At 40.5% G+C, this 20,470-nt stretch overlaps 1 protein-coding gene across 2 annotated transcripts in view; it reads left to right on the top strand.

The window, feature by feature from the left end:
- Positions 1 to 18,845, top strand: part of NLN (neurolysin) — a 97,525-nt gene extending 78,680 nt beyond the window's left edge. For both annotated transcript variants that reach the window (XM_007176017.2, XM_007176019.2), the window contains 4 exons: positions 5,671 to 5,857; positions 6,400 to 6,528; positions 8,094 to 8,230; positions 18,444 to 18,845. In XM_007176017.2, the coding sequence (XP_007176079.2) occupies positions 5,671 to 5,857; positions 6,400 to 6,528; positions 8,094 to 8,230; positions 18,444 to 18,578 (588 nt within the window). In that variant the 3' untranslated portion in view covers positions 18,579 to 18,845. The remainder of the gene's footprint in view (positions 1 to 5,670; positions 5,858 to 6,399; positions 6,529 to 8,093; positions 8,231 to 18,443) is intronic.
- Positions 18,846 to 20,470: the final 1,625 nt, after the last annotated feature.

Genomic DNA, 20,470 nt, shown 5'->3' on the forward strand with positions numbered 1-20,470 from the left:
ACCAGGGAGTTCAACAGAATGAGCAGTTTAGCGTATTGGCAAAGGTGGAAGATTAGTCGAAGGGAAACGTGGGTCCATTTATCTTCAGCGTTAACACCAAGGAGTAGGTACTTGGAGGAAGCCGAGGACAGGCTTGGTCAGACGAGCCAGGATCATGTTCGGTCAGGCAAACTGGGCAGGCCAAGAAGTATGATAGCAGCCAAGATTCACTGAGGACTGACCATGTGCCAGGCTTCATAGTCAGCGCCTTACATTCATTAATTAATTTTATCCTTATAGTGTTCTCTGAAGTGGGTTTACCTGTCTACTTCTATTATTATACTATTATTGCCCCCATTTCCAAGTGGAAAAAAACTGAGACTTAGAAAGGTTAAATGTTCACCCAAGATCTGACCACCGTGCTCCTCACCCCTCTACTTTATTGCCTGTAACCATTCTTTGCATCCCCCCATCCTTGTGGTGGAGACAGCATTATGTCATGTGGTCTGAATTCGGGCTCCCAGGTGTGTATTCCTGTTGGATGGACTTCTTTCTCCCAAGTTTCTTAAATCGCATTCCCTCTAAATCAATCTCAATGTGAACTTGTGTGGAATGATGAGTTTATCTAGTTCCACATTTCCCTCTGTGTACGTTGACCTTTTAGGTCTCAGTCCTGAAGTACACTGAAGACCTATCAACAACCTTGTAGCCTCTACTCCCTGCCCCCAACCCTGCACACTATTACAGTTTCCAACATCAGTGTTAGGAGCAATTTCTTTCAGGATCCAATTTTTTTTATTTGAATATTTGTGTGTTTGTTTTTACATACACAAGCACATAGACACCTGTACATAGAATAAATGCTGAAGTCATAAACCAAATGTGATGGCATACACGTTGTTTATTTCTGTTTAGAGACTTTTTTTTTCATTTCATTACTGTATTTTCTGCATTTTTTTAAATAATTAGAAAAATCTGTTTAAAAGAGAAATGTTTCATTGACTCCTTAGAAACAGAGTTATTATCTACTGTGTCTGACCTGTTATACTAGATATGGTAGAATGGGGTTCAAAAGATACAGTATCTTGAATGTTTAGAGTTAAGTGTGAGGATATGAAATGTAACAATTAAAAAATTAAAACCAGAATATTATTAAGTAAAATGATACAAATGATATACTGATTAAGTATTGAAAGAAGACAGAGTAGAGAGGTGATGTTGGGTGGGAAGCTAAGAGGTCAAGTATGAGAATAAGAGAACTCTCTCAGAGTTGTTCAAGGTCGGGTCTTCACACAGAAGCATTCTCCTCACAGCTTCACTTATTTCACAAAGATTAGTTGACCATCTACAACTGTCTGTGCATGTGCTGGATTTTGGAGGTACAGTTCTTAATTAGGTATACATACATATAGGGTTATTCTTAGCATTTGAGTTTGAATAGTATTTTTGTTTTCCTCTAAAAAGAAGTAGTTTAGTATAAGAAGTAGTAGTCAGGAACGTATAGCCAGTTTGGGGGTGAGCATGTGAATTTAAGGTGCAGTATTCAAGACTTCTGCAGGGAGTTCCCTGGCAGTCCAGTGGTTAGGACTCGGCACTCTCACTGCTAGGGCCCGGGTTCGATCCTGGTTGAGGAACTAAGATCCCACAAGCTGCGTGGCGTGGTCAAAAAGAAAAATCTTCTGCAGATAATGTGTTGCTTCACGTCTTAAATGATGGTGGTAATACTGACCTGTGGAACTATAGGGCTGTTGTAAAAGTTAACAAAGTGTTATTCAGGTTCTCTTTATTACTATTTTCATTGCCAGTGATTGCTAGGTATATGTGAAGTTAAAAGTATGACCTTTAACCTTCTGTTTATAGCAAAGCCTAGGAGACAGTGGCACTTTTTTTCTCCAATGCCTTGTTACTTAAACTTCATCATCCCTGGATTTAGGGGCAGATCAGACAGGGGACATGGAATGACTGCTAAGAAATCAATAGGGGATCATCTCAGACAACCAAGGTCCGCTCTCCTGAGCCCTGTTCTTTTTCCTCAGCACAGTACACTTACTGACTTCAGCAACTGCCTTTTTGTAAATGCTAAAAGCAACCAGTCTCTTAATTAGAACAATAACCCATATAGGATTTGGTCTTTAAAGCTCGCATAACTTTTTGAGCTTTAGTTTATATAATTTTGCTCCAGCTCTCACTGTGTTGTATCAATTGAGAGATTAATCTCTGTAGCATCAAGTCATTTGTTGTAAAAATCTATAACGGAGTATATTTTAGGCATCCGACTGTCTGTTTAAAAAGATAATATAGAAAAGTCTCATAGTTTTAGACAACTTTCTTCCTCTCGAGAACTTCTAACCAAACAGGAACCTAGTTTACCTTGTTTTCTAGGCTTTTATTGTCAGAATATTTCCTGCAGCAATAATGCTCATAAGGTACTATATTCAACACCATTGAATTATTCGTGCTGAAAACTGTATAAAGTACTTCTTGGGTTCTTTGGAACCTACAGTTGAAAACTGGGGAGTGGTATTTGCCGGCTGGTCATCAATGAGTAATGGAATTCCACAGCCAGGCTGTTTTGCACGTCAGGCCCCCATCAGGCTGCTGGATCCTAAGACTTGCCCGTGGTTTCTTTGTGGACGTACACAGTGACTGACTGTGGATTCCTTAGCACTTTCAAATTCAGTTATTTGCTGGAAGTTGAGCTTTTGGATTTTGTAAGTTCTTTGTCCTCCTCATTTGAAAATATTTAAATGGTATTGCCCAAAGGGCACACAGAGAAACAGCATGACTTTCGGGAAATTAGTAAGCAGTAGAGTTATTTTTAGCTTTTACTCCTAGCAAACATTTCCTTTTGTTCTTTAGAAGACATTGTTGATCTGTTCATTCATGTGCTGTGCTCTCTCCCCAACTACAGGGTGGCTTCAGATAGAATAAGCCCTCTCTTCTCTACTCTGCGTGACAGAATTGTGTTAATTTAATTTTAACTCATGAGTTATTCATTTGTTCATGTTTTTTAGGTTCTGAAATACCACCGCCACCACCAAATACGCACATACATTTTATTGTTATTTGGGGTTGATTTTCCCTCTCATCAGCAAACGCTAACCAAAAAATGTTCACACAAGCAGGATATACAAAATTTATATTTTTCTCAAAATATTGTACAGTGATAGTTGATGGTGTGATTTTGTCTTTATTTACTTATTTTACAACTATAATATTTAGAAAGCTATGCAGTTAGTATTACAGAATCCCAAATCCAGGATAGTTGGTTACAAAGGCTGGCGTTTACACCTCAATCTCATGTTTGATCTTTGATACTAGAAGATACTATATCTTCTAGTATATAGAGGAAATCAGATTTTTAAGGAAGCACACTGAAACCTCGCTTTTACTATTCACTTAAAGGCAAGTTTGATATAAGACTAGATCTAAGATGATTTCATCAATTTGTCACATTGTAATTTAGCCTTTTTTTCTTTGATTTTTCTCTGAGATAGAGCGGTATAATAATGCTTGTGGTTAAAATTGGGGTTCTGTAGTCCGACCACCAGGTTTAAAATCCTAGTTCTACCATTAATCTCAGTATAGCTCAATTTCCTTATCTCATAAATGGAGATTACAGTGCTTTATACAATTGTTTTGGAATTTGAATCAGATAATCCATGCAAAGAGCCTAGCAAAATGCCTGACATAGTAAAGTCTCCATAGATGTTGGCTATTATAATTATTGTATAAAATTATTTCATCTATAATGTTAGATGTAGTTATTTTTAGAAGATTATATACAAGAAAGTGGCAATATACTCATTTTTCTGGAGCCCTTGACTCTTTCCCTGTAAGAATTTTTTATTGGGATTAAAAAATTATTTACCTGTCCTCAAACAGAGGTTACCTAATTCCAGTGCCTAGTGAATTTAGTTTCCCTTGGCCCTTCAGTAGTTGCAGCTCTTCATATCTAGAATCAGCACAATTATAATAGGAAGTCAAGCAAAACATTTTTTTTCATAAAGAGAGGAAGGCAGAATGTGAGGTGGCGTTGACATCTGTGCCTCTGCCCTGGGCCAAAAACAGAATGGTTATTTGCTGCTAATTTGGCAACCAATCTGCTGCCTTCTCCAGTGGTTAAGTCCCCTTCCTTTCCCTTCCTTCCATTTAGAGCCCCAGGGATGATGAAGTCAGAGAGAGAAGACTGGGATGTGGAGCGTCTAAATAGGGAAACAGGACAGAGGTTCAGGGAAAGATAACAGAATAACCCCCATTCTGCTGCTGACCCAGTTGGGTAAATGCTAAATATTCCTCTGCCAATGGCAATTTTACATGAGTTCTCTGGACGGTGTGAAGGTTGAAAAACACCAGCCTGTCTAGTGAATTCCCATCTTTCTGCTCAAGAGCTTTCTAACATCTGATTCAACAATTTACTAAACTTTCCTTTTTTAAATAAAACTTTTTTTTTTAACACTTAGCCCACACCCTCAGAATAAGTCCCTTATTTTTACAGTGGGTACTTTAACTTCTGAGTATATCAGTTGTTTCTCTTTTCTCATAGCTGCATTTAACTCACCTCACTTGCCAACTATTATAGTGCTAAATCCCACTGAAGGGGCTTCTTGTTTTAAGGTAACATCTTCTACTCAATCTGAGAGGTACAACTCTGGCTTTCTACAACACGGTTGTCTTAGAAACACTTATATAAAGTTTAGAACACAAAACACCACACACATGAAAAGGGCATCTGTCTGTAATGTTGTAATTTAACTCTTTAACTGATTTAGGTGAAAACTTGAGTAGTTAAATAATAGACTGATGGGGCTTCCCTGGTGGCGCAGTGGTTGAGAATCTGCCTGCCAATGCAGGGGACACGGGTTCGAGCCCTGGTCTGGGAAGATCCCACATGCCGCGGACTAACTAGGCCCGTGTGCCACAACTACTGAGCCTGCGCGTCTGGAGCCTGTGCCCCGCAACGAGAGAGGCCGCGACAGTGAGAGGCCCGCGCACCGCGATGAAGAGTGGCCCCCGCTTGCCACAACTAGAGAAAGCCCTCGCACAGAAGCAAAGACCCAACACAGCCAAATAAATAAATAAATAAATTTTTAAAAAAAAATAATAGACTGATGAATGCCCCAGAAAGGCATGTATTAAGTAAACAAAAATATGTAAATAGAAAGGGGAGCTAGGGAGAGATTGTCTTAGATTATGGATCTCTTCATTTTTAATGGGAAATTCCTTTTGGGTTTTTTTTTTTTGGCCACGCTGAATGGCTTGTGGGATCTTAGTTCCCCAACCAGGGATCTAACCCGCGCCCTCAGCAGTGAAAGCACAGAGTCTTAACCACTGGACTGCCAGGGAATTCTAATGGGAAATTCTTCTAAAATACTTTTACTTTCAAAGCTTAAGGCTTCTTTTAACTTAGACTGATTTTTTTCAGTTATGATTTCTGAATGATTGTTTCAAGTGTGTTCTGTGATTCAAAAGAATGAAATATTAGTTTAATATAGGGTATTTGGGGGTTATTTTTCAGGCTGCTTGGCTACTGTGTTTTATTTTCATTTAAATTTGAGGTGATCCTAAGCATTCAAAGAAGCAGTTGACTCTGATTCTGACTTAAGTTTTGGTGAGTCTTAATTATAATTCATCAAATATGTAGTTTTCATTCAGTGCTTTTTAAAAAAGACCTTTATGTTTACTTTTTAGACCGACTTTGCACGATTTAGTGGAACAAATGTGGAAACTGACTTCGTAGAGGTGCCATCACAAATGCTTGAAAATTGGGTGTGGGATGCTGATTCCCTCCGAAGACTGTCAAAACATTATAAAGATGGAAGCCCTATTACAGATGATCTGCTTGAAAAACTTGTGGCTTCTAGACTGGTCAACACAGGTATGACTTATAATTTTAGAAAACAAACTAGAATTGCTTAATGGAGGATTGGTGGCATCTTTCTTTTTTTTTTTTTTTTTTTTTTTAGGTAAGAAGTGGATTTATTTAGAGAGATACACATTCCATAGACAGAATGTGGACCGTCTCAAAAGGCAAGAGCGGCACCAGAGCATGGGGTCGTCTCAGAAAGTGAGAGCGGCCATGAGAGAGACACTCTCCACGGACTGAGTGTGGGCCCTCTCAGAAGGCAAGAGGCCTGCTGCATCTTCTTCTGTAGAACTTATTTTGTCTTTTGTAATGATAGTACCCCCAGAGCGTTAATATGAGAAGGGAAGACTGCTACGTATATTGGAATACTGAACCCTGAAATTACGTCCAAGAAAAAAAAAATACATCTCCTTTAAAATCTTAAATAGAATGAGATGTCTTGCTCCCATTTTGCAATGAGTACTACAGGAATCAGTTTTTGAAATCTATGATCTATGGTCAGAACACATAGTTCTCTCTTCTCCAAAACATGTCCAACGTTCTTATGTTATCAGGTCTCCTGACCTTACGCCAGATTGTTTTGAGCAAAGTTGATCAGTCTCTCCATACCAACACTTCGCTGGATGCTGCAAGTGAATATGCCAAATACTGCACAGAAATTTTAGGCGTTGCAGCTACTCCAGGTACGTAAATACGATCACTAAAAGTTCACTCTTCCTGTGAAGCACAGGGTATACTCCTAACACTGCCAGACAAGGTAGAGTTGGTCAGGCAGGTTGCCTAATATAATTTGTTTCTGATTTCTGAAATCAGGCCATGACTTTCAGGTCAGCATACTCTGTCCTCAGAGTTATCCTGTCCAAATGTGCTTGAAGGGGAGGCGGCACCAGCTTCGCAGCATTTTAGTGTGATCAGGCGTGAGCAGTCGGCCTCCACCCCAGAGCAGAGAAAGCCACTGCGTTTGGCAGCACCGCCTGGCTCTGCCCTCCCTGTATGCACCGTGACTTCCCTAGGGTTTCGGTAAGATGTTGCCAGAAGGGGCAGTTTGAGAGAAAGGCACAAGCTTCTACCTTGTGTCTGATTCTGCTTCTGAGGTCAGTTAAGGCAGTTTGACTAGCAGTTTCTAACCTGGTATTATTAATGAGATTCATGTGAGTGGGTGGGAGATGCTCAGATATAGGCTATGTTACGTTTTTTTTTTTTTTTTTTAAGGATTTTCTTATTTATTTATTTATTTATTTATTTTTGGCTGTGTTGGGTCTTCGGTTCGTGCGAGGGCTTTCTCCAGTTGCGGCAAGCGGGGGCCACTCTTCATCGCGGTGCGGGGACCGCTCTTCATCGCGGTGCGCGGGCCTTTCTCTATCGCGGCCCCTCCCGTCGCGGGGCACAGGCTCCAGACGCGCAGGCTCAGCAATTGTGGCTCACGGGCCCAGCTGCTCCGCGGCATGTGGGATCTTCCCAGACCAGGGCTCGAACCCGTGTCCCCTGCATTAGCAGGCAGATTCTCAACCACTGCGCCACCAGGGAAGCCCCTGTTAGGTTTATATTTGTATATTTTAAGCAAACATGTAGCTGTACGTGCATACGTAGTTGGAAAGGTGAGTTTTTTCCATCAAAGAAATTGTTGTTTAATTGAGTCAGTCACATTTTATAGCGATATTAAAGGTCAGAATAGTCCTGTTGAGTTCATCCAGGCTGCTCGCTTTCTTTTGTGATCTGTTTCTAGTAGACTGAACAGCAACTTTGTGCCTCAGGCCACTTTGACAAAATCCTTTTGTAAAGTAGCCCTAGAGGTAGATTGAATTGGTAAGACCTTTTTAGCTCTTCACGTAAAGAATTCTTTTTCAGTGATTATGAACCTCAAATAAGTGCCATACTGATACGTTTCAGATATAAATAGGTGTGACAAAGAGTAGGCTTAATATTATTAGAGTATTTGTAAGACACATATGTGTCTAAGGGATAAGAAAGGAGTGAGTTGTCTGATAGGTGTGGACAAAGCCTCTGAAACTATTGTTAGGCATTCCAGAGCTTAGGGCCGAAACCAGCTCTGAGGTGGAGCTGTCATAGGAGAGAAGTTTGTAAACATCTTGGCCAACGGCACCCATAAACTCAGGGAGTACTAGAGGTGAGGACCTATCACTGTCTCCTCCCACAGCCGGACTCCCCATAGGGAAACCTTAGCTAGCTGAGAACCTGCTATTTAACATTTGCCGTCACATTGATTGAAATGTATCTTTCTTTAAAGGCACAAATATGCCAGCAACTTTTGGACATTTGGCGGGGGGATATGATGGCCAATATTACGGATATCTTTGGAGTGAAGTATTTTCCATGGACATGTTTTACAGCTGTTTTAAAGAAGAAGGGATAATGAATCCAGAGGTATTGTATTTTTTTCCCTCCTTTTGTTACTTCTGTAGTTGCCCCCTCCCCTTTAACTCCTAGTAAAAAAAAATATTTATCACACCTAGATTTTTAGAGGAAGAGATCTGCTAACAAATTTTAACTTTAAAGTCTGGCATCTTCTCACATCATCATACATCATTAAGCTGCTTTGTGTAAGTGATTAATCCTATAAGTTAAAGAAAAACCCTACTGCATTTTCTTGCTTATTAACATTCCAACATGTTGCATAATTAAAATTCAAAGCTTTGCTTATGCATTTGAGCAGTTACAGCTGCCGGTTTTGGCATGTGCCATACAGTGCTTTAGTTTTACGGGAGGTTGGGAAGAAAGGTAAACTCCCTCCTGATATAAATGGTCTGCCTATGTTTTGATACGCTCTACACACTTTCATTATATATTTGCGGTGGAAGACACCCTTTTTTCTGTGATTGGCATGCGCCGCCTACTACATGGTTTGTAACCTAAATGCCTTTAAGTAATTTAAGCTGCTTCATTAACCTGAGCCGTTCCTTTCTGAGTACAGCGAACTGACTGCCAGGTGGCTGCCAGCCAGACCTTCCTGAGTTACAGCCCCTCAGTCTCCACTCTTGCTGAAGACTCAGCTGTCAGATTATTTCTAGGGCTGATGGATTTTCCAGTGTGTTTTCCCCCTCTGTTTGATTTAGAAATTAGAAGGACAAGTTATCAGAATCAGGTTCTCTGTGCTTATTTCAACCAACTGACTTGTTCTCCAGACTTTATGTTTCTAGATTGCATACTACCTTACACATATGCACTGAAAGACACTGATGTAATTTAGGCCACCGTCCCTTCCCCCCACCCTTCGCCCCCAAAACACCACCTCCAGGACACTTACATTCTATAGACTAACCTTTCCAATCCCTGCATCTTCAGTCCCACCCTACCCAGGCTGTTAGGTCCCTGTAAGTCTCCTTCCATTCCCTGGCCACCCCACTTAGAATGATCAACCACTAACTTGTTCTCATAAATACCCTGACTCCTGCATGACCTTCAGCCAGTGCCCAGCCCTGGATTCCTCTACCGTCTCGTTTAGAGATGGTGACCTTGGGATTCAGTCTTCTGGGGAAGATCGTGCGGCTCCACTTAATGCCCCACTGCAGAGTCACGCTGTCGAACCTGCATTGGACCCCCAGTGTGACTCCACAGCCCTGCTCTACTTACCTTATTGGGGTCCCCACCCTCTCTCTCTCTCTCAGCAGATGCTCTCTCCTCTGTACTAAGAACATTAAGATTATTGAAAGTGAGTACCTTCATCTTTCTTTCTCTTTCTGTATTTCAATATTTATCTTCTTTCCTCCTATCTCAGGAGACATGTCTATAATTCTAAGACTTACTGGTTTGCCATCTCAGGAAAAAAACTTACCACTGACTCTGATAATCTCAGTGCTACTACTCAGTTGTTCTTCCTTTCACAGCCTACTCTCTTGGTGTAAGAAACAGTTTCTGCAAACCTCTGTTCCCTGGCTTTTGCCTCCACCAACTGAACTGGAAAGTTACCCTCCCTCCAGAGTTACCTACCACTGATGATCCAATAGCCAACTCCCAAAGGCCCTCATCTACCTTTTGTTTTACTTTCTGCTTCTTGGTATTCCTCTCTTTGTCACAGCCCTTAGCTTTGCAAACAAATCCCTCTGCACTTCCCAGAACTCCCAGTGTGTCAGCCAAATTTGTATGTTCCCTTGCGTCTTTCCTCCTTCACAAATTTATTCATTGTACTTCTTCCACCTAAAACGTATGCCTTCCTTGTCTATGCCTGTCCAAAATCGTACCATTCATAAAGGCCCTATTCAAATGAAATCTTCCAGATCATCGAAATCAGAAGTGATCTTTCCATTCTCTGAACAGAAGAGTGAACTTTGGCATGGGGTAAGGGTTTCAATAAGCTTTTTCTTGTGTCTGGAATGTTTAATATAACTATTATACAAAATGAAAAAAATCAGGTTATAAAATATTTTACACCATAGAACGCAAATTTTGATTTTAAAATATACATTCAGAAAAAAAGTACATCAAAATGTTGTCAGTTGTTATCTTTGAGTGGTAAGTTTCTGAGTATTAAATATTTTTCTGTACTTTTTATAGAGCTTTTTCATATTTTTACATAGAGCATGAATTATTATAGAAATCAGAAAACAATGTTTAGAGAGACACAAGGTCCAGATATGCAGAGGTACAATTATGACCTCCACTCACTCTTAGTAGTTGGCGAGGCTTCCTGGCGTAATTGCTACAGCACCTCTTTCACCACCCCTGGTCCGCTCACATGACCACATCCCCAGAAGCCTCCACTGTCTCCTCTCCTCTTCCGGCTGTCAAGGTAACAGCCAAAGTACTGATCCCAGTGGATCCCAAGGAACCTGCAGGTCCAGCAGGAGCGATCCCTGCCATTATGCTTCTATGTACCTCCTGTTTTCTCAGGCTTCACAGCTTGGCAGGCAGCCAGCCTACTCTTAGTTCAGACAAAAGGGCTGGGTTGAATGTGGAGAAAGCAAGATTCCCTACAACTTGGAGTTGTTGCCTTGTGATGTTAAAAACAGTTTTCAGTTTTACTAAAATTCTGAATTCAGCTGTACTATGTATTATTACTCATCTTATGCCAGGAAGCTGGCTTTAATCCCTTCTTTTTTCCTTCCTATTAAATACTCTGGACTATCATGTCATTTCTTGCTCCCCTGCTGTCACAGCGATAGTGAGTCTGGCTCCAGTGGCCAAGGAGAATCCCATTGCACCCACCCTCACGCTCTTCACTGCTGTGGCAGTTACAGGAATAGCTTTTTATTTTTTATTTATTTATTTATTTTTGGCTGTGTTGGATCTTCATTGCTGTGCGCGGGCTTTCTCTAGTTGTGGTGAGCGGGGGCTACTCTTCGTTGTGGTGTGCAGGCTTCTCATTGCGGTGACTTCTCTTGTTGCGGAGCACGGGCTCTAGGTGCGCGGGCTTCAGTAGTTGTGGCTCGCGGGCTCTAGATCTCAGGCTCAGTAGTTGTGGTACACAAGCTTAGTTGCTCCACGGCATGTGGGATCTTCCTGGACCAGGGCTTGAACCCGTGTCTCCTGCATGGCAGGTGGATTCTTAACCACTGCGCCACCAGGGAAGCCCAGGAACAGCTTTTTAAATAGCCATTCTATTCCCTCCTACAGTGTACTGCTTGTTTGGTTTTGTTTTAATTTTTTTTTTATTTTTACAAATGTTTGCTCTAAAATAACACCCAATTTACACAATTCAAATATCCATTTATTTAAAATTAACACTTTGGAATAACAATCCTGTTCTACAAAAAACTTCAGTCATTATTACAACTATGTTGTGATGAAGGGAAAGAATTTTTGTGGTATAAAGAAATACTGAATTTGATCTGAAGTCATGGGAATCAGAGCAGTCACAATATATCATGCAGACTTTGTTGTCTCAAGGCCCCTCACACTCCCTAGTGTATATTTGGAGCATTTTGAGAAGATAACAGGATGCCCCTTCAAGGAGTCAGTGCCTGCTCTTCTTAGTCCCCAGCTCTAGAGAGGCTGGGGGCTGAAAGATCATGTATTGTTGACATTATTGTTCATGGTCATTAGTATCGACAAAAGAACACCTCTAGGCCCTCCTTCTGTAACCTCTTACCATCCTGCAAAGCCCAGGGTCTGGTTGAGAACCATTTCAGATCTTAACAAGCAGAACTGTAGAAAGTGTGCTACTCACTGGGGAAACAGTAATGGGACGGGTCAAATACAAACCTGCAGCCTTCTGAATATCAAATGTTAGCAATAGAATATTTTACAGTACAATCGTTTTTATTGTTTCGATGGCCTCTATCAAAGTGTTAGAACTGGCCACTTACCTGTAATAGCCTAAAAGTTTGCTACCTCTGGTTTTATCTGTAATTTTCTATGTTCTTCATAGTAAATAGGTGTAACATCTTGACTGTTTAATTAGTTTGTTAAATATTACCTAAAGCCTTCTTTTCTAGTAAACATGGAGAAGTTGTCTCAACAGACGTACCTTTTACTTTTCCAACTCATCTCTTAAATAACTATGGAAGGGATCTGCTTGGGAGTAACATTTTCCAGCAAACTCTAGCTCTTTCAGGAGCACTTTAAGGTTGCCAAATGTAGTTTCAAAATCTAGCAGCTAATCGTAGTGTTGAAAGAATGAGGGCATTTTAACTAGGGCCATTTCTTTTTTTCTCTTTTTTTAAAAATTAATTAATTAATTAATTAATTTTGTCTGCGTTGGGTCTTCATTGCTGCGGGCGGGCTTTCTCTAGTTGCAGCAATCGGGGGCTACTCTTCGTTGCAGTGTGCAGGCTTCTCATTGTGGTGGCTTCTCTTGTGGAGCAAGGGCTCCAGGAGCGCAGGCTTCAGTAGTTGTGGCGCACGGGCTTCAGTGGTTGTGGCTTGTGGGCTCTAGAGCGCAGGCTCAGTAGTTGTGGCTCACGGGCTTAGTTGCTCTGCAGCATGTGGGATCTTCCCAGACCAGGGCTCGAACCCGTGTCCCCTGCATTGGCAGGCGGATTCTTAACCACTGCGCCAGTAGGGAAGCCCAGGCCATTTCTTTTTATAAGGCAACTTCATTGTGGGAAATTTTCCTAAAAGGTAATAGACACTGTGGATTCAAAGGCAATTATATTGTTAAGCTAGAATGATGTTCCTCCTCTTCTGCATTTAGAGTAATTGCTAAGCTTTGTTTTTTTCCATCAGTGAAGAAGAAATACAAGCAAGTATCACATGCAGAAAGGAATACTGAGAAAGTCAAGACAGTTAAGTGTTAACTATCCACAATGCCATATGGAAGGAGCTAGATCTTACATTCAATAACAGACACAGAAACATAGGAAGAATCTTGGTTAAATAAGGAAAAGAATTACCTGACAGAAAGTGTTTTATAAAGCTAAGTATTCCAGGACTCTTCAAACAGAATCCTAGGACCAATTCCTGCTGTAATATGTTGCTAAGAGAGAATATGAAATTCCTCTCCTGACGGTCCTTACAAATGGATTAAATTCTGCTTCAGCTTCCCGGTCTACCACCCCAAAGCTGATTTTTCTTACACTTCAACCTTTTCTAACAGCATTAAATTTTGCCTGATTTAAGGGACAAAGGAAGGAAATGGGATTGATTTCCAACCTACTTTTTGAATATTTACAATGCCAGACCTTCTAAGCCTTGAATCCCAACCAGCTGGAAGCAGTTTTTCTTCCTTTTTGTGTTCCTACAGCCCTTCTTTGTGTTTCTCTTAGAGCTCTAATAATCTGCCTTGTTAATTGTCTATTTCTTTATCTCACCTCCTAGATCATAAGGCTCTTGTAATAGGAACTGTTTTGTTCATCTTGGTGTTCATCCTCTGCTTCAGAACATTTAACTATTATTGGGCCCAACTGGTAGTTGCTCCAACTGCTTCCACTCGTCTGTCCCCCTACTACACACGACTTCCCAGGGTGCCTTATTTGTCCAGATCTCCTCCCTCCCCATAATTATTTATTCTTCCATCCTCACAAATTGAAACTTCGCTTAAGGTTTCCAGAAGACCTCTTTCACTCAAGGGAAGATTCCTACCACCATTCTTTGTTTCCATCACCACCAATCTTTCACTCTCTCCCTCCTTCCTGTATGTTGTCAAAGGTATCCTTTTTCTGCCCTCAACCTCCCCACCCTCACTCATAAAAAACAAAGTATGTGCTGTTGGAAAGGAGTTTACAGATGAGTTGCGGAAGGAAAGGTTTCAAAGTCCACTTTAAAAGTGAGCTGGTGAGGCTGGGAGGTGCCTGATCGGCATCACCTGTCCTTGGGCGGATGCTTTCTGCCCTGTTGCTTGTTACTCAGTGTAGGAAGGAGATACCTGGCTCCACTCCCTGTCTGTCACAAGAGGAAGGAGAAAGAAGGGAGGGTTGGAAGGCTGTGGGAGCTTGCATGTGCTCCTTCAGAGAAGCCAGAGATGGTAGGAGACCCAATCTGTTTCCCAATTTATGTGTTCTCATTGTTGGTAGATGATGGGTGTGCTTCATTCGGATAATTATGATTGCTCTTAAAATATGACCTCAAATAAAGGGCATAGATTCTTTTTTTTTTTTTTTAATTTTTATTTATTTATTTATTTATTTATGGCTGTGTTGGGTCTTCGTTTCTGTGCGAGGGCTTTCTCTAATTGCGGCAAGTGGGGGCCACTCTTCATCGCGGTGCGCGGGCCTCTCACTATCGCGGCCTCTCTTGTTGCGGAGCACAGGCTCCAGACGCGCAGGCTCAGTAATTGTGGCTCATGGGCCTATTTGCTCCGCGGCATGTGGGATCTTCCCAGACCAGGGCTCGAACCCGTGTCCCCTGCATTGGCAGGCAGATTCTCAACCACTGCGCCACCAGGGAAGCCCCCGGGCATAGATTCTTGCATAAAATGAGTGCCTTGTCTCTTCTTAGTATTCCTACTGAACTATATATTCTATTTTATACTAATAGTGGAGATGAAATCTCTTGTGCTTTTTTCTAGCTTTATTAGGAGACAGAACTAATTTTAAGGAAATGCTGAAAACAGGAATGCATTTGTTTCCCTGACTGTGTATAAGTGACTGAACTTAGGGGCCGTGTGAGGAGAAGGGAAATGAAAGGAGGGGTGGATGACTACTCAGGTTTATTGAATACCACCATATGGCAGGAATGATTCTAGGGAGCAGGCAAGGCACTAAAATCATCTCCTCTAATTCCTCACACACTGAGGGAGGTAGGCATATTCCCACTTTACAGGTAAGGAAACCAAGGCCCAAGGCCACATAGGTGAGGATGAAGCTGAGATTCAAACCTGGGCCTGACTCCAAAACTCCTGATCCTGCTTTAGAAAACATCAGTGTTGGGGAATTTCCTGGCAGTCCCGTGGTTAGGACTCCATGCTTCCACTGCAGGGGGCACAGGTTCGATCCCTGGTCAGGGAACTAAGACCCCACATTGCTACATGGCCTGGCAATCAATCAATCAATCAATCAATCATCTGAACATTTTTAAAAAAAGAAAAAGAGGGACTTCCCTGGTGGCACAGTGGTTAAGAATCCTCCTGCCAATGCAGGAGACACAGGTTCGAGCCCTGGTCCGGGAAGATCCCACATGCCGTGGAGCAGCTAAGCCCATGCGCCACAACTACTGAACCTGCGCTCTAGAGCCCGCGAGCCACAACTACTGAGTCCACATGCCACAACTACTGAAGCCCGCACGCCTAGAGCCCGTGCTCCGAAACAAGAGAAGCCACCGCAAGGAGAAGCCCGCACACCACAACGAAGAGTAGCCTCCACTCACCACCACTAGAAAAAGCCGGCGCACAGCAACAAAGACCCAACACAGCCAAAAATAAATAAAATTTTTAAAATAAATAGATAAAGAAAAAGAAAAGAAGGAAAGAAAACATCAGTGTTAGAGAGGACTTGCACAGTTGCCAAAAGATACATGTTAACCTTCCAGGAGTAAAAACCACAGAGGTGACTGCTGCTGATTTTCCTTCCCTGAACTAAGAGGAGCTCCTGCGCTATGCAGATCCCCCTGAACGATTTTTTTAGCATGAAAACTTTTAGTGGTTGCCTAAGAGCTTCTCTTCCTGCTTTGCTCAGCGTTACAGTTCCTTAATTATATAAACAGTAGAACAATTCACAGCAAAGACTCCTTCCACCTGTGGCATATGTCTCCCAAACAGTGTTCTCTCGCCCAGAGAAGCCGGTACCTTCCTAACACACAAATTTGCTTAACTTTTTTTTTTTTTTTAAAGAAAAGCAAGATCCGATTACCAAAATGACTCTTAAACTCTCCTCCAAACTTCATTGCAAAGGAAATGAAACTATTAAAAGACGATTGCTCTGTAATTCAGGAAATTGAATCAACTTGTTTGGAGCTATAAACAGGGGAGGACTTGCACTGCCTTGAGCCACATATTGTGAGACCAAACGGTGCCCTGCTCCACAGTGATTTTACGGCAGAGGAGGCATGAGTTGGCTCTTCACTGCTACATGCAGCTCCTCTAACGCTTGCTTTTCTTTACTACCAACATCTACAGTTCTCTGTACAAAATGAGAATATTCTGGCAGATGTCCACATTTTGGTGATAATTTTTTTTTACTTTATTTAAATTTTCATTACTGTTCCTATAATATTTGTGCAATGAAGTATGTCTTTTTAATAAATAAGACTCTCAGATCTTGAGCATTAAGAATTTCTGCAGGTAAATATTAATAATTGAGGTTACATGATAGGTACAAGAGGGTTCACTATACTGTTCTCTCTACTATTAATTTTTCCGTAATAAGTGGTTTAAAATATTTTTATCATTCAGATCAATTTAATTCACATTTTCTAAGTTCTTCCTGTACTGCTTTGTCCAGAGATAACTGCCCTTCCTTACCCCACCCACTAATCTAACACTGGTCAAATTTAGACACATTGGGCAATGAAAGAAAGGGAAGCAGGGTAAGCTGTGTTGGGCTCAAGAGCTCTGATCTGCTACTTCTTAGAATAATAAAGTCTATGATGAGAATAGCCATCACTCATATTTTAGGTTCTATATCGCTACTCTAACAGTAATTAATTGATGCAGACCAAGCAAGAAATGACATATCTTTTTTTTTTTTTTTCTAAACAAAATTAGATCTAGCTCTAAACTGTCATTACCAGGGTTTTCAGGAAGTCCAATATCAGTGATTACAGGCCCGCACTTTTTAAGAAAATTTACTCAAAGCTTGTAAATAAGGCAACAAGATTGCTACTCGCTAGGTCCCAGACCTGTATAATAGCCACATGTAGCTACTGAGCCATTGAAATGTGGCCAGTGCTTCTGAAGAATTGAATTGAGATGTGCTGTAAATGTAAAAAACACACTAGATTTTGAAGACATACCACAAAAAATAAATCTCAATAGCAGTCTATATTGATACATGTTGAAATGATAACATTATAGATATACTGGTTTAAATAAAATATTTCATTAAAATTACTTTTACCTATTTTCCTCCCTTTTTTAATGCAATTACTAGAACATTTAAAGATATATATGGACCACATTATATTTCTACTGGACAGTGCTCTCTAGAGTTTATAGGAAGTAACTTTGACTAATTGTTTACTCTTGATGAAGGCCCATCTGTGAAGTTAGCTCTTTGCCTGTAGATCATTAATAAGTTGAAGATTATTTCTGTTTATAACTAAAAGATAACCCGGAAAGTTTTGATTTTACAACCCTTGTAAAACATTAAGTAGGTTTGTATCTAACCTGGTGGATTTCATTCATCAACATTTTATTTTCCTTAACAGTTTGACTAGACTTATCTCTGATGGTTGTACCAAGCAGAATCATTGTCATAAATCAAAAATGAGACTACTTTTGTCTCCAGAAATTCTCAAGCTATTTATGTACTTGGAGAGACTATTAGTGATTGTTCAAATGATATAATGGATATAAATTTGAGTGTTACTCTGTGAACTATTTTATGCGTAGATTTAGAATTAGGCTTCACTGAATTGTCTTGCCTTTCTTTCCTAAAAGGACGGTGAAAATATTGAATAATGCTGATACTGAATTACAGTTGTTTTCTTTTGCTTTATCTGCTCATGTATGTGTGTAAATAAAGGCAGAAGAACTATGATGTGTTTTAAAATTCCAGACCTTGTCCCCAAAGAAAACTTTACAAAGGTCCTCCTTCCCCATGCTGGGCCCACAGAAATGTCCTACCCTACACCATGGGACATGTGCTGTTGCCTTACCCCCATCCATAAGGAAAAAGGTTTTTTTTAATGAGCCCCTCATAAAAATATAGCAGAAGCCATTTTGACAGTAGCTGGGCTACTGTTTCCAGGTATACTGAACCCCTGTTTGTAGCCTAATTGAACACTTGCTTTACTAACCCTTTTGAAATCGCATTTGGGATGGGGTGGCAAATAGGAGCCTGTTCTATCTTCCATTTGGCTATTTTTTGTTTGTCTGTTTGCTCACATAGTCAGCATGCTGCTAAGAGTCTAAGGAGACAAGACAGCAATAAAGGGAAGTGTGGAAGACCAAGGTCTAAGCTCCAGATCTCTTAGCTACCAAAGTAAATAAATAATACAGAGGGAACATCCAGACAAAGCTGAAGTCCCTTCTTCTCTTCTCTTTTGTATCTAGAGATTTGGGAAATTGCTATGACCATGAATTATTAGGCATGTTTTATTTTATCAGGTTGGAATGAAATACAGAAACCTAATCCTGAAACCTGGGGGATCTATGGACGGCATGGACATGCTCCAGAATTTCTTGAAACGTGAGCCAAACCAAAAAGCGTTCCTAATGAGTAGAGGCCTGCATGCTCCGTAAACTGGGGATCTTTGGGAGCAGTCCATGTCTGGAGGACAAGCTGACATCATCTTGTATTACTGGCCTGGAAACTGAAAGGAGTTTTGCAAATGAAAATGTAGATTTCTACTGACTTCCTTTTGTTTTTTGATTTGAAAAATTATACAGATGTAAATGGAATTATAAATACTGTGACCTAAGAAAAGACCCATTAGAAAATAATTGTACTATAAAATTTCATAAAAATGGATTTGATTTCATTTTTATAAAAGTTTCATATGAATGTAATTTGATTTTTTTACTGTTGTAATCTAGATTACTATTATCTAAGAATTTTTAAATTGAATCATATACATTATATACTTTGATCCTTCTTATATCTTGAAGTTTTGTACTTGGGATTTCTGAACTGATAAATGAATCACCACGTTCCTCTGTTAAATATTGTCTCGGAGCCTTGCATCCACTTTGACTCTGTCTCCCAGTAAAGTGTGACTGACCTCTTTGCCTGCGTACCTCAGGGCCAGGGGAATATGCCTCAGTAATGCATTTATCTTTGTATTTCAGGCCTCCTGATTTCCAACTTTCTGCCACACTTGAATAATGTTATTCCAATTGGTTTAGTCTTTTCTGTCTAACGTCCAGTCAGAGAACACCAGAAAATTATGAGTTTTAGCTGAAATTACCTAATGCATATTGCAGGTTTTAATATCTTGTATTAGAGAATTTTGGATCTTGGATTAGAGGTTCATTTCCACTTCAGCATACAAGAGTGTCAGGCTTTCTGCATATTTGCCAATTAGAACACTAAAGCAAGTCCAAGGACATTTTTCTCTTCTCATGTTTCTAATAAGTGGTAGGGACTTTGCCTCCTTTACTGTACCCCTCACCCGAAGTGGCAGGTGGACATGTCACAAGGTCTACCTCGAGTGCCACAGGAAGAGAGCTGAAGCTGATGTAGAACATGAAGAGTCCAGAAACTCCAGGAGAGGAGTGGGGTCTGCACAGAAGTGTCTGAGGACGGCTGCCCCAAGTGTTATGTGTGCTGCCACTCAGCCATGGCGAGGAGGCTCTTCCGTGGCTTATTTTGTCTGGTGATTGTAAGTGAACCTTTGGATCACTTTAATTCTCTTTACTGTAGGCCTAAATTCCAATTCTGCAGCAGACCAGGAAACTCACATACTTATTTTTCCTCTAGGAGTCTACTCAATGAAGAAACCAAAACAGGATAATTTTTTTTTTTAATTAAAAAAAAGTAACTTTGAATGTATGCATTCTTCACAGGACTTCTAATTGTTGTCCAGTGTTTACCTGAGGTATGACTTTGCTGGCCAGGAACAAAATTAGAACCTTTCCATTCTCTAGTCCAAATGGACTTTGTGCTAAATAAAAAAAAAATATTATGCTGTATAGTCAAACTGTAGACAGCAGGAAAAATCAAGAGCTGTAGAGACACAGAAGAAAATTCAGATTATTATTGTCAAGCAAATACCCTTAACATCACAGGAAATCCCACCCTCCCTTCTGAGACGATTGCCTGGCCCTCTCTCCCTGACATTTGTTCAGCATCACCACCTCAGGTCCGTGAAGCTGGGTTTTTTTGGGGGAAGGGGGTTTGGTCTGAGTAATGTATGATACTTTTCTCATATTTGTTTTTTTCCAGACTGTTCTGTCTTCCAGTTTCAGGCAAAAACTCTCTTCAGCTTTTTCTATCGTCCAATGCGTCTCCTTAACAATAACTTTATCATTTTAAATCTTAACTTATTTCACATAGAAAAACTAATACTTGGTGTGAAAAAGGCTGCACACAATAAAATTACATTATTATCCATGAGAATGAACTCACATTTCTTTCATACTTTAATGTTATAACTGAAATGCATAAGAAAACAAAAGTGCTGTGGTGTTCTTTT

The sequence above is a fragment of the Balaenoptera acutorostrata genome, chromosome 2 (assembly GCF_949987535.1).
Source record: "Balaenoptera acutorostrata chromosome 2, mBalAcu1.1, whole genome shotgun sequence".
NCBI lineage: Eukaryota > Metazoa > Chordata > Mammalia > Artiodactyla > Balaenopteridae > Balaenoptera > Balaenoptera acutorostrata.